This window comes from Balaenoptera acutorostrata, chromosome 11 (assembly GCF_949987535.1).
Source record: "Balaenoptera acutorostrata chromosome 11, mBalAcu1.1, whole genome shotgun sequence".
NCBI classification, from domain to species: domain Eukaryota; kingdom Metazoa; phylum Chordata; class Mammalia; order Artiodactyla; family Balaenopteridae; genus Balaenoptera; species Balaenoptera acutorostrata.
Window position 1 is genome coordinate 47613037 of NC_080074.1, and position 15168 is coordinate 47628204.

A 15168-nucleotide genomic window follows, 5' to 3' on the forward strand; every position below is an offset into this window, starting at 1 on the left:
AAAAGGTGCCTTCTTCTCATCAATTACATGGATATATCCTACTTCTGTCACTATGGTCATTGACTTTGAGCTTGAGTCAGGAGAAAGTTTAAAAACAGGGACCGCGCTGGAGAGAGGGGAAAAAGAAAAGGGACCATGTGGGAAAGAAGGCACCCACAGGATGCGCGTTTACTGCTTACACCCAGCAGCTGCCCCATGACCGCTCCCCCGGCAACCCAGCTTAGCGGAAGACACCTGTACTCTATTCCCATAGGCAGCCTGGAGAAGCTGGGCAATCTGCGGCCCAGGAAACGTCAACTGCTAGCAGTGAGCTCTGTCCACGTGTAAACCAAGATTTGGGGAAGGAGCAGGGTGGGTGTAGGGGTTGAGACTTTCTTAGGCTCTCTCCTCTGGTTCCTCAGATGGGGCCCTCATCTAGTCCCACCCCCACGTTTTGGACAGATGCTGTATCCCTGACAACCGTCCCAAGATGCTTCCCCCCCCCCCAAACCCTCCCCGCCCCGCGGTGGAGCCTGCTCCCCTCGCAGCCGTAGCTAAGACCCGGAAAAGTGGAATTTCACTTTGAAACTCCCGTGCGTGCGGCGCGAGGGCCAGCGCTGGGCATGCTCAGTAGCCGCGGCGCGGCGGGGCTGCTGCTCGCGCTGCGCTGGCCTCGGGCGCCAGGGCTGGCGCGGGAGCGCCCGCCCCCCCGCTCCCCGCGCCTTCCCCTCCGCGCCTGCGGAGCTTCCAGAAGGCCGAGCAGTAGCGGCTCCCAGGGCGTCGGCCCCCGCCCTGCGCCGCCCAGCTCTCCGCCGCGTCCTACTCCTCTTCCTCTCCTCCTCTCTTAAGGAGGCAAAGCTGGTGCTTCCTTCTGTGGGCGGCACACACGGCTCTGCCAGCCCGAGCCGAGGACCTGCGAATGAATCCCGGAGACCAGAGGACCATCGGCGGGGGCTCTTTCCAATAACACTTTGCCTGAAGTGGCGTCGTGGCTGAGTTTCTCCTCCACCTCTCAATGCAAACACTATGCGGAGAGCGGTTGGCTTCCCTGCGCTGTGCCTGCTTCTTCACGCTGCAGGTAAGGCGTTGCCGGGCATAGAGCCAGAGATGTGGATGCGATGGGAGAGTGCACATGCTTGCGGACTGTAGGAAAAGCCTGCTTCGCGAAGAAAGCCTTAGGAAGGCAAAGCAGGACAGTGCTGACAGGAAAGCGGTGGGGGAGTCATGCACCTGTTGGAAGACTGAGGCCGAAAACTTAAAGCTAAAATCAGCTCTTGATTTTCCCTTACCTCGTATGAACATTTTCACTACGAATAGAGGTTTGCTTGCTCCACCCCTCCCCTCCATGTAGACTCCCAGATTTTGTTTCTAGGCTCTGCACTTGACTGCCAGTTTTTCAGGAGGCAGACAAGACATCCTGCTGGATGTAACCTTTGTACTGCAGCGGCTACATCCGTAAGGTCTCTTGGTTTAGCGAGAGCTCACAGGGATGCACTGGCTGTAACCTGATGGACCACGTCTCCTCCGCAAAGATCGGAATACATGGTTCGCATTAATGATGCCGCTCCAGGCTCCTTTGGCCCCTGCTCTTGTCAGTCGAATTTTCTAAACCAATGAGAGGAGTGAAAGATTTAAAATAAGACCCTCTCTTTTCTTTCAGCATCATGGTCAGGTTGCGAGGGCACTAGACAGAAACCCAATCACAGTTTCAAAGCTGACAACCCCGGGGTCGACACTGCCCCTGGGACAGATTTGATGAGGTCTAGCCAGGAGTGACAGTGAGACTGATTCCCAAATATAAACATATTTGATACCAGTATCAGGTTTCGTATGGAAGCAAACCTTAGGAAGTACCTGGGGAATTTTATATGCGATGTTGCTACAGACCCTGCTTTTTGGATACATGCAGCCTCTATGTAATGCAAGGACTTGCTGGACTGAATCCTTTATCATTTTTACACACACGTGAACCAAAATAGAATATGGCAGAGAGATTTTAGGAACCCTACTGCGACAGCAGTTGTCCGTGCAGTATCCCTGTAGCAATCAAGGAGTAGGTATTTTCCTAGAGTTTGCCTGTTATCCAACCACACACATTCATTCATTCTTTCAACCAACATTTATTGAGTATGTACTACATTCCAGGGGTAATGAATAAAAATAATGGTTGCAAAATTACAATTTTTGTGTTATCTTTTTAAAAGAGTGTGGGTGAGTCCTTTTCTATGTGGGTGATAATGAGAGTGAAATATGGTACTTCCTTATTTCTAACTAATGCTATTTTAACGTACTGTGAATCTCTTGAACAAGTAGTGTTTAGGGACATTCAGGCTGTAGTTAAGTACCCATGTTAATTGTATAATTATGATGTTATATTGTGGAATTTTCAGTAGTTCTTTGATACCTTTTGAAAACTAGGAAATAGGTATGACTTGGTTATTAAATTATTTGCAAATAGTTATAGTGAATACTTTTATTACCACATACAATTCTTTAATGTTGAAATATAGGATGAAAACATACACATTGGGTTGAGTTTTATTTACATTATTGTTTTATTGTAGCACTGATACAAACATCTATTACCGAAAAAGCCTCACTTCCTGTCAATTTAGCTGATTTAGCTGATCTATGAAAAATTTTAGTGTCGTTATTTTTAAAGCTAATATATAATATTTCTAAAGATAACATTTAATATATCTTGAGTAATTATAACTTAAAAGCTATAAAAGCTATAGATAAAACTAAGCAGGTGGAAAACATTTCTAAATTTATTGTAGATGAATATTTGGGATGAGGAAATAGAAGACTTTTGTTCATCAAAGGAGAAACCTAGATGTCTGTAGCCCTAGATTATACCTGGAGTTCTGCCAAAAGGGTATATTACCAAAGACAAACCAGTCCAATTCTACTTTGACTTCTTAATTTGCAAAAAAAAAAAAAATTATTTAATCAATTTGAATTTAATAAGGCAATGCATTGAAGGCTATCTTCAGATTTCAGTTGCAAGATGCTGTATAGAAATTAATTATATTCATATTTAATGTAGTGCTTTTGATAGGTGTTTTTTCACAGCAGATTGCAAGTTTAATATTGTGGTTGTCTTGCCAGTTTCATTTTGAATGCATTTTAATTTAAACAGCAATTTGTGGGTCACAAGCTGTCATCAGATTAAAATTCATCACAGTTATCTAAATAACATTGTTAGGACTTTTCATTAGAACTGAGACAAACCAGATTTCTTGATCTCAGCTCCTGTAGATTTGGGTAATAAGAAAATGAGTAAGTGGGAGGGCAAAGATCAAGAAGTCAGTGATTGTCTCTACTTGTTGAATGTCTGATTTGGCCTCTCTTACAGAAGGTTCTCCTCTCAGGAGAGAAGTGAGCTTTATAGAGAAGGGAGGTGAATTCTATAGAGTCAGGCCTCTTTGGCTGAAAAGCTAATTGATCCATTTTGGTTATGCCCAGGGTACCAGCAACTACTTTATACTGGTGGAACTGATGACAGGTTACACCCCTTTTGGGATGGGAGAAATTGACTGCCAGGATGTGAGTGCTCTTTGTAGCTATAATAGGAACTGTTGACTTTAATAGTCATTCTCCTAATGATAAGTAGCAAACTGTTTTCAACTTGAGCATCATCTCCAATTATTTGGTCATGATCTCCTGAGTCACTATGCAAAAAAAAAAAAAAAATTTTTTTCTTTTAAAAATTCTGACCAACCCTGAGTTCTGATTGCCTTAACAGTGAAAAGTATTGTATCTGTTTGTAATGTCTGTGGGAACAAAAAGGGGAAGAGGGGGTACAATGCTGTGTAATTAACATCTCTGGGTAAGATAACCTTAACGAATTACTGAGCATGGAGCTTGTTAGAGAACCTGGACTCAACTCTTATCTGTGGCGGCTGATTTTCATAGATGTCCTTAACGAGAAAAGTGTTAGCTATTGTCCATCTAACTGCTTAGTGTACAGGTGAAAAAACTATGATCCAGTAAATAATAGCTGCTAATTACTTTAAAGTGCCAATTAACAGTATAGCCAGGGTAAAAACCTAGGTTTCCAGGCCTGTGATTGCACACTATATAAAATCCTACACTGTTTCTGACAGTTGAGGCCACCATTGAGATACTGGTGCCAGATTCTTTTTCCCTAACTGTCCCCATTCTTCTTTTTTTTTTTTTTAACATCTTTATTGGAGTATAATTGCTTTACAACAGTGTGTTAGTTTCTGCTTTATAACAAAGTAAATCAGTTATACATATACATATGTCCCCATATCTCTTCCCTCTTGCGTCTCCCTCCCTCCCACCCTCCCCATCCCACCCCTCTAGGTGGTCACAAAGCACCGAGCTGATCTCCCTGTGCTATGCGGCTGCTTCCCACTAGCTATCTATTTTACATTTGGTAGTGTATATAAGTCCATGCCACTCTCTCACTTTGTCATAGCTTACCCTTCCCCCTCCCCATATCCTCAAGTCCATTCTCTAGTAGGTCTGTGTCTTTATTCCCGTCTTACCCCTAGGTTCTTCATGACCTTTTCTTTTTTTTTCCTTAGATTCCATATATATGTGTTAGCATACTGTATTTGTTTTTCTCTTTCTGACTTACTTCACTCTGTATGACAGACTCTAACTCCATCCACCTCACTACAAATACCTCCATTTCATTTCTTTTTATGGCTGAGTAATATTCCATTGTATATATGTGCCACATCTTCTTTATCCATTCATCCGATGATGGACACTTAGGTTGCTTCCATGTCCTGGCTATTGTAAATAGAGCTGCAATGAACATTGTGGTACATGACTTTTTTTGAATTATGGTTTTCTCAGGGTATATGCCCAGTAGTGGGATTGCTGGGTCGTATGGTAATTCTATTTTTAGTTTTTTAAGGAACCTCCATACTGTTTTCCATAGTGGCTGTATCAATTTACATTCCCACCAACAGTGCAAGAGGGTTCCCTTTTCTCCACACCCTCTCCAGCATTTATTGTTTGTAGTTTTTTTGATGATGGCCATCCTGACCAGTGTGAGATGATATCTCATTGTAGTTTTGATTTGCATTTCTCTAATGATTAATGATGTTGAGCATTCTTTCATGTGTTTGTTGGCAATCTGTATATCTTCTTTGGAGAAATGTCTATTTAGGTCTTCTGCACATCCCATTCTTTACCTTTCTGTGAACCAACATAATGTATAAACTTCTGTTGAAAAGACCACTTCAGGAATATCCAAGGAGGCAGCTAAAAGCTACTCAATAATATGGATGGAAAAAATATTATGTGGAAGAGCCATAGATAGCTTTTCTTCAGTGTTTCTTCTCTTTCTTTGCCCAAAGAACTATATTCTGTTTCAGGAGATGATATTTATTGGGTAGTATTTTAGTTGCAAAGGAGTGAATGTCTTGGGATATCTTGAAAATTATCATGTGAAAGCTTTCTTTTTCCTATTGAATAGCTAATAAGACATAGAAGCTGATGTCAATGGATTACTCTCTCGTCAAGCTCTGGAAAAGGTTTTTTCAAATTTCTACATTGTTCTTACTATTGGCCTTTCTGGATGGCACAGAGACTACCTTCAGTATATCTTCTGAAGATGCCTCTTCATTCTCAGAGAAGTGCATAGTCAGTTTCTCTACTCTTCAAGAGGGAAGAGTTCCTATGGGATCAAGAGGATCAGGGAAGTCATTTGCAGAAACACCACCCTCAAAAGAAAGGGTAGACGGATAGGAAAATATGTTTTAAGATGTCTTTTCTCAAAGAAGAGTCCCTTAGAACTCCCGAATTGGTTTTTCCTGTTCAAAATCACTCAACGAAGTCCTTACACTGGCCCAAGTTCTACTCTGTTCTCTCCCCCCATTACCTCTCTGATATCTCTCACTGCTTTCCTCTTTTTTGTCTCTCTCCAGCTACAGTAGTCTCCTTCCTATTCCAAGAAGATGCCAGGCACTTGCCCACCTCCCAAAAAAGTTTTGTTTATTTCTTTGCCTGAACTATCCTTTCTCTGTATTTCCATGGCTTAATCCCTCAATTTTAGGTCTTTGCTCAAGGGTTACTTTCTCAGTGAAGCCCTCACTGGCTATCCTAATTAATATTTCATATCCCACCCCCCCCCCAAAAACCCTCTGATACCCCTTCCCTGCTTTACTTTTTAAATTAATTTTGTGAAGAATAGTTGATTTACAATGTTGTGTTAATTTCTGCTGTACAGCAAAGTGACTCAGTTATGCATATATATTCTTTCTCATATTCTTTTCCATTGTGGTTTATCACAGGATATTGAATATAGTTCCCTGTGCTATACAGTAGGACCTAGTTGTTTATCCATTCTATATACAATAGTTTACATCTGCTAATCCCACACTCCCAGTCCTTCCCTCCCCCACCCCTCTCCCCCTTGGCAACCACAAGTCTGTTCTCTATGTCTGTGAATCTGTTTCTGTTTTGTAGATGTGTTCATTTGTGTCGTGTTTAAGATTCCACATATAAGTGATATTATATGGTGTTTGTCTTTCTCTTTCTGACTTACTTCACTTAGTATGGTAATTTCTAGGTCCATCCATGTTGCTGCAAATGGCATTATATCATTCTTTTTTATGGCTGAGTAATATTCCATTGTATATGTATATATACCACATCTTCTTTATCCATTCATCTGTTGATGGGCATTTAGGTTGTTTCCATGTCTTGGCTATTGTAAATAGTGCTGCTCCTGCTTTACTTTTTTTTACCAGAGGTCTTTCACCATCTATCTTACCAAATATTTTACTTATTTATTTTGTTAATGTGGTTCCTCCTCTCCCCATTAAAATATAAGTAACTTGAAGGCAGAGGTATTTGTCTGTTTTGTTTACTGCTGTTTCTACTGCAGATTCTGCCCAGCCTAGCACTGGGGGCGGGGAGTAGTGCCTGGCATAAAACTCCTAAAGATTAAATAAATACATTGAATAAATAAAAACAACACAGTAATATTTCTGGTCCCCTCTTTTTGCATTTAGTTTCTTCTTGGCACTCATGCAAGTCACCTTGTCAGCTTAGCCACTTCCAGCGTGAACTTCAGCAGAGCTCATTTATCCAAAACTCAAGTTGCTCCCCAGGAGTCTCATATGCCCAGGGGACATACCATCCCACACAGACTTTGCTACTTTGGGAATTGAAGGGCAACTGGGGGTGAGCTTGAACTACTTATAAACTCAGTGGCAAAGTCCTTTCAACTGATTGCCAGATGCTGTACAGCCCAAATGCCTTGCTGGTTGGCTATACTTTTACTTCTTAGTAAAATGCTTTGTACATATGGGAATGGCTATAGTTATATGAAAGGATTCATACAGCTAATTTACAAGCAGGGTTTAAGGCACTAGGACAAACCTGTCTACTTCTTTGGCATTTGAGGCATAGGTATATGTATACAGTAAGCCCCCTACATATGAACAAGTTCCATTCCGAGAGCATGTTGGTAAGTCCAATTTGTTCGAAAGTTCCACAAAGTTAGCCCAGGTACCCAACTAACACAATCGGCTATAAAGTACTGTACTGAAATAGGTTTATAGTACTGCCCTGTAATAGGTTTATAATACTTTTCACACAAATAATACATTAAAAAACAAACACAAAAAATAAAGAAAACATTTAAAATTTTACAGTACAGTACCTTGAAAAGTACAGTAGTACAATACAACAGCTGGCATACAGGGGCACGTTCACATCTTTGAAAGTTCACAACTTGTACCCTACCTTTGCTGTTTTCATCCAAAAGGTCACCAAGTCTACTCACCAACTCTTCTCCACTTTCCATGTCCACATCACTGCCTTGTGCTAGGTCCTTATTTCTCATATAGTATTTCACAATAACCTACCATCAAATCCATCCTTAGTAATGATGTCAGAGGTAAAACTTGAAAAAGCATACCCGATCACATTCTTTCTTTGTAAGATTTTCTAATACAGCTATTTCCTTTTCTCTTAGAATAAACCCAAACTTATTAGCATGGGAAAATCTTTTACTAACTCCATCTTTATTTCCTGTCATCATGTTCTGCTTTGCACACTATTATCATACTAAGAGCAAATTTCTTTTGGTTTGCTATGCCTCTCATCCTTTTCACATACTGTTCTATTTATCTTAAATACCCAACTCTGCTTCTTTTTCTAGATAACTTTTTTCTCCAACTTCAAATCTTGGTCATTGCCTACTTTGAGAACCCTTCCTGTGACACCCCACCTCATTCAAGTAGTTTTCCTAGGTTTTCCTTTTAGGCCCTATATATTTCTCTATTAATGCACTTAACCTGAATATTTAAAAATTTTGAGGACAATAACAGAATTGTAGCTTTTATCTCTATATACTAATAGCATAGAACTTGTTATCTAGTACACCATCAATAAATGTTGAATGAATGAATAAACATATTCAGGATGTACTAGACAAAATAAATTATGATTAATTTATATTGACAGATTGTATCTCATTTTGATGATCATAAAGAGTAGCATTGACTTTACTACTGCTCTTTCAATCCAATTTACATTTATTGGTTACAAAGAAGTGGAAATGGGGCAGAAAAGCTTTCATTTAAACATAGTCTGTTTAAGGTAAGTTGTGTTCTACAGGCGTGATGCTCATTGCAGTGGAGTTGTTTTTTGAACTCCTCCTAGATAGATAGACATTCCTATATGATATTCTAGTACTACTTCAGGATGGGAATGAGATGAATGTCTTTATTTTAAAGAGACCAAAGAATTAGGTAAGGTACATAGCATGATAGTTTTGCACTAAGGAATGGACCCAGAACCCCTGACTCTGATTACTGATTGGTTATCAGCTACCTTGTAATAACAAACATGAGCCACTTACACATTCAAAATCAGATGGGAGTGTGAGGCAGTGGGTTCGGAGACCAAAAATAATCCAACCCTCCCTTAATTCCCCCAAACAGAAACCAAACCATCACAGAAAATTTCTGAGTATTTGGATCGTTTTATACATTTTTTCTCTCTCTTTATATATAGACAAAATCTTTATAAAACCATAAACAGTTTTTATGGGAGCCATGCTTATACCTGAAGAATGGAGACTGGTTTACGAATTATAAAAAGTCACTTTTTATGAGATGATGGGATCACACATCAAAGGCTCATTTATTGCCATTAGTATTAATGATAACATGGATGTTATGTTTCATGGTAAGTTTATTGTTAAATCTCTTAAAAGCTGTCTGTAAAGCCTGATTCAAAAGGTAGAGAAAGCCATTTTCCCCTTTAAAAGACGATTTTGAAAGATCCCACTTGGCCATGAATGCATTCTTCATCTTCAAAGTACTTAGACAAATGCTGACACACTTAGAGTAGCACTGATGTTTCCCAACAAAAGGGATTTTAATAGCCTGAAAAAATGTAGTGGTAATATATTATTTTAAGATCAAATTTCCTAATGCTTATTAACCAAATAATGTAACTGTAAGTGTCTATTATTGAGATACTTGCCACAGAATGACAATTAGCAAATTTATATTATGAATATTAGCACTTTCCATTTAAATAATTTTTTATTCATAATGGCTATCTAGACTTTTCTCATAATCAAATCTCATTTGACTTCAATTTATTAAGATGTTGATATCCATTAAAATTGCAGCCACATGGACCAACAACAAAACAAAACTGACTGTTTACGTGAAGCAATACGTCTAGATCAATATGTCTAATTGCACTGAAGTAGATGCCAAGTTCATTGGGGACATGAATTATTTTTTGTCTTACTTCAGACCTGAAGCAATGTACATTTGCTGACTTAAATGTGCAGAATGGCTTAAGGCAGCCCTAAACTACTGATTCTTTGGAAAAGATCAATAAATGAGCACAGAGTAAGAGTGTCTCACAGTGATTTACTGGCCTGTACAGCAACATGTATAGAATAAGACTCTACAGCTATTTCACTGCAGTGATGATCCAGTTCCAGATGAAGACTAGAGGGGACATGAAGCAATGCCCGTAACTGCACAGAGTCAGCTCCCATCACTGGAGTTACTTTCACTTACCTGGGAAAGATGCTGAATACAAAGTATGCCAAACATCATGATGAGTTAGTTTGAAAGGCCATCAATCCATCAATATAAAGGTGTGGTTTTAAGTTAAAGTAGTTCACCTTCTTGGTCTTGTTGATTCCAGACAGTGTTTTTCTTCTCCCTGGAAGAAAATGAAATAGCATAAGCAGAGAAGTAAAAAGAAAATTGAAATAAAGGAGAAAATGCCATATTTTTAGATGACTTTTAGCAGAATAAGGTAGTAGTTAAGAGCATGTATATTGTGGTCCAGCTCAAATCCAGGCATGATCACTTACTATCTCTGTAACTTAGGGCAACGTCATCTTTCCAAGTCTCAATTTCCTCTTTTTAAAATGGAGATCAGGTACTATACAACTGTAGGGTTGTTGTTGTGTGTTAAACAGGATAATGTAATGTAAAATAAACTGTGCTGTCTTAGTAAATGCCATGTAAGTGTTAGGTATTATTTGACTAGGGGTGGGAGAGGTCAGATGCTAAATGGTCAACTAGTATCTTGGAGCAATTTCTCATTCTTTTTGTGTTTGAGCCAATGCTGGAGAAGCATGCATGCCCGAGAGAGATTCTGGATTCAAATCATTTCTTCAATTTGATCTTATCTGCATAGTTTTCCTCTACCTTTGGCGTGAGCCTTACTAAATGTGCAGGTTTGTGACGGACTGTGCAGCTCCAAAACATCCACCTATTGCTTTTGGCCACTGAGAGGCTGGAGAGAGCCTGGCCAAGCCTAAGACGTCAGATCTCATTCTCCCAGCCCTTCCTCAATACCCCCCACCAAGCCCCTCAATAAAATAGTTTGACATCCTCCCCCCATCCCAGTTTACCTCTCCCCCAAATCTCTCTGTAATTCCTAAATCTGGACATTAACTGAAGCTATGAAAATATAATAAAAGGGTCTCCTATCAAGATAAACATTATATTTTATAGGGAAGAAACAAATAGATTTCATTATAAGAAAAGAAGGAAAATACAAAGGACTATTTCCTAAGTCCCTAATGATGTGCTACACTCTATCCCAAGTGCCTTATATAAGATAATCATCTCACCCTTTAGGATGGAAAGTTTGTTTGAAATGACATGCTTGTACTACAGAAACAGCAAAAATACACTCTAACTCATGTAGCATAGTAAAAATAAAAAAGTTAAGTTCTAGACTCTGACTGCCTGGGCTTGAATCCCATCTCTGCTGTTTACTATTTAAATTCTCTGTGCATCCCTTTTCTTATCAGAAAACAAGGCTAATAACATAGTAACTACCTCATGAGGTGGTTTAAGGATTTAAAGAGCTAATTCCTAAGGGCCCACAGCATGGGGGCTGGAACACTGAATACATTCAATGGCTAGTAGTTGTAAGAATTATCATATTAACATGTGAAACTTTCATTGGTCCTATATTTCAGGTTCCACACTTGAAAAAGAAAAAATGTGCACATTGACTATCAGCCCACTAAAAAGAAAATCACTCTAAAGCCTTCTTTTGTGAAGAGTGCCTGCCATGAAAATCTGATTTTCATGCCTCCATTTAAAAAAATCCTTGTAGAACCTTTGCCTTATAAATTAAAAAATGCTCATAATTAGCAAGTTTGTGTCGGAGGAAATAAATGCTGTTTTCCAAACTGGAGAATCTAAGAGAAAAAAATCCTATAGCCGCCAGAGGCACTGCAATCATGGGCAGTCATCTTCCTGGTAAAGTATCTCTTAGTCTTAGGGATTGGGTAGGATTTCTAGTATCATCCCTTCTGCTGTCTCACTCTACAAACTATCTGAATTCACAGCATCCAACAGGAGTCCAAATATCCCACTTCTAATGCTGAACCCTCTCTGTGTCCACGGACACCTTGAAAACCCTGTGCATTGCATGGTTTGCATACGCCACTTTGAGAGCCCTGCCCACATACCTTTGGTGTGTGTGTGGCAGGGGAGGGTACAGGCTTCATGAAATCAGAGTTTCCACACATGCATTCTGGGGATCAGGCATCCTGCCTTCGCTAGTGTTAAATTCTGCTGAGTCGACCATAAATTCTCAGCGGGTGCAGAGCCCATGCCTCCAGGCCAGTCCTGCCCTGTGCCTGAAGCAGAGGTGCCTCCGGTCTCCCATACTTCTGCCTGCAATCAGCCCCCACTGCTGGCAACCGCCCACCCCTACCCTTGATGTCTTGACATTCACCCTCTAGAGCCGTGTACTCAGGCTAAACCTCAACCTCCTACTTTCTCCTTCCTCTCCACCCCGATTAAAGTCTGTAGTTCTTGCTTCCCATTGCAGGAGAGGTCTCTCCTCAACTAGCTGTATTTTAGAAGAGATGTGACACACTGATCTACTCCTGATAAAAATAGCTGTTAATTGGATGGTCTTTCCCTAGCCAATGTTCATTTTTTCCAAAGACCCATGAGAAAGCAGTACCTTAGACCAGTGGCATTAATTTCAAGTGATGGATGAAGGGACGAGGACAGGATGCAGTAGACGTGTTGACCTGAAGGGCCTACCAAGTGCCCCTCAAATCCCTAAATGCAGGCAAAGGATACTAGGTCAGGGATCTCTTCAAGTGGCCACTGTGGACCTCCTTCATTACCCTCCTCTTGCCCTAATATTCGGGGCTTTATGTCTCTATAGTACCATTGCTATGACAATATTGTAATTTTTTATATGTTCTAATATTCATTTTGCTATATTTTAATATAATTCCTAATCTACTACGAGAATTATTCTTAAAATAGATATTTCTTTTTCTCTGTCCTGCAATGGAGTCAGGCTTTTAAGTCATCTGGAGAACTCTACTATAAAAATGATGGTAATATTTTATAATTCCTTTAACTATTTATAAATAGTAATATTTTAACTGTTTGCATAACAATTAGGCATAAAAATTAGACTTTACAAATGTACTTGGTGCTTCATCATTCAGTAAGTGCATTTGGAACGCAATTCCTATGATTTCTGCAAAGGCTAGTGTTTCTCAGCTTTATAACCATTTGATCATTCTTCCCCACTTCTGCATTTCCCCAGAGGGCATATCTTGACAAAGGTCTCCTCTTAATGGCTGTGAAGTTTAAGAGATAGTAGCATTCACTCCTGTCAACCTCTCCTCCAGGCATCCTCCAACTCAGTTCTTCAGGAACTGGGGCGCATCTGACTGCTTCTGTCTGAGCCAACATAAGTCTCACTCAGCAGGGTCCGAGGCCAGTGGTCTTAACCCATTTCTTCTTTATGACTTATGTCTAGTCGCGCTGCCCCAAAGGGTGCTGTCCTAATTGTATTATGTTTCACTCTGTAATACATTTATCAGATGAAATATAATGCTATTAAAGCTGGGCAAAACCCAGGAAACATGAAACCCTTTCATTGTAATTTTGCCACCAGCGCATGGCAGACACAGATTTTTCCATTCTGTGACTCCCAGATAGAGTTCTCCACTGTGCAGCTCAACTTTGGATGGAAGAGATACATAGGAATAATTGAGGGTCACCCACAGTAGTTACAGTGGGCTGTAAGTGGGCATAGGAGCCACATTTTCTAATGGAGTATTTGAGGAAATGTGAAGGAGTGTTTATATCAAAGAACATGCAGGAAGAGTTTACAAGATGCCTTAATTAAAATCATTCCTTATTCTTGTAGGATTCAGGGCCTTTCCTACTTGGAGAAGAATAGAGGCAGCTCTATAAAAATAAGACTAGTTACTTTGGTGTTGGTTTCTTATTTTTATTTTAGATATACTAGATACATCACTGGCCAAACATGTGAAGCATTTAAATAGTATCAGAAAAAGATGCAGAGCTTCCCCACGGGATTATATTTTCGCATCCTAGAGACCAGTGCATAGACTAGATTTTAGGAAAAACATTTCTGGAGGGAGGTGTTCTTTCAATAACAAGCTCTTTTTTGGAGGGCCCATGATTGTTTACAATTTTCATAAATATAATTATAATTCAATTAAAATTCGTATTTGTTATCTTTTAGAAACACATTTCATTTTATTTTACTTTTTATGACAGAACTACTGGCCTAAAGATGTACTTTTTTTTGTCAAATTGGTTGTTTGGTGTCAGGACACAAGACAAATGTGTACACATATAAATATATGCATACATACATATAACATATGTTGTAAGAACATAACTAAGACACACAAACTGAATTTTACAAAATTAGCTTTATATACAGACAGAGCCATAGTGGAGTCTTTCAAAACACTGATATAATTTGCTATTAAGATTAGTAGGAGTGAGCACATGTTATACCTGGGAGGTTATTCTAACAGACCTCAGTTGTCACATCCTGGGACGGCTATAATGTTCACCAGGAAGATTCAGTGTTGGTACTGTGGGTGCTACTAACTGGAGATTAGTGCCATGGTGACCTCATGGGTTAGCATTACCAATAGAATTATAGAATAACTGGAAGAGTAGTTTTAATATTAGCCTCCTTACATCCAAGGATAGTGCTTCTGGAAACCCCTGCTCCTTTAAGTTCCCAAAGGGTCCTATATTGTACTTATGGAAAAACTTAAATCTCTTTGGAAAAAATCAGCACCACGTGAATGTAACTGAATTGAGGCTCTCTTTTACTGAAGTACGTTTCTAATCTGGTTGTAGATCTATAAGAACCACCTTCACTTTCTGATGAGAAAACTGAGGCTTAGAGCGGTTGAGGACACATGCTCAAGTTCACATAGATGAGAGGGGGTGGGTATTGAAGCAACAATCTAGGTCCCTTATTTCTTATTCCATTGCTTTTTTAAAAAAGTATGTTTCTTTCCTTTCTCAGTACTATCAATTGGCATTTTCTAAGTAAACTTCCACTGGTACTTGTGTATTTTTAACTTTTCCTGAGAGGCATTTACAAATCAAATGAGAACCTTGTCATTTCTCATGTAGAAATTCCCAAGGGACTTCCTTGATGTTATCCATTTATATCTCCTTTCTAGAGAAGAAAGTGCTGGCAATCCTTGAAAAACAATGATTGTCCTTTTACAAAATAATCAGAGAACAAAGTTGCCCTTTTTTGATTGTTCACTTTTTCAAGTCTCTTTGGTGACCACTGTTTCGTCCTTTTGTTCCTTTCACAAGTCACTGACACTGATTTAAACACCTGAAATACAAGGATTTATTCTGAGAGGGTGTATGCAAGGCC

The 15168-nt window shown here is 39.6% G+C and overlaps 1 protein-coding gene across 3 annotated transcripts in view; it reads left to right on the forward strand.

Annotated features, from left to right (window-relative positions):
• PTPRR (protein tyrosine phosphatase receptor type R) overlaps positions 1-15168 on the forward strand; it is a 297821-nt gene that overhangs the window by 37470 nt on the left and 245183 nt on the right. For 2 of the 3 annotated variants that reach the window (XM_057557387.1, XM_007195019.2), the window contains one exon: positions 829-1057. In XM_057557387.1, the coding sequence (XP_057413370.1) occupies positions 1006-1057 (52 nt within the window). In that variant the 5' untranslated portion in view covers positions 829-1005. Of the gene's footprint in view, positions 1-638; positions 1058-15168 lie in introns of those variants that run through there. The other variant, XM_057557388.1, reaches the window with a different exon arrangement.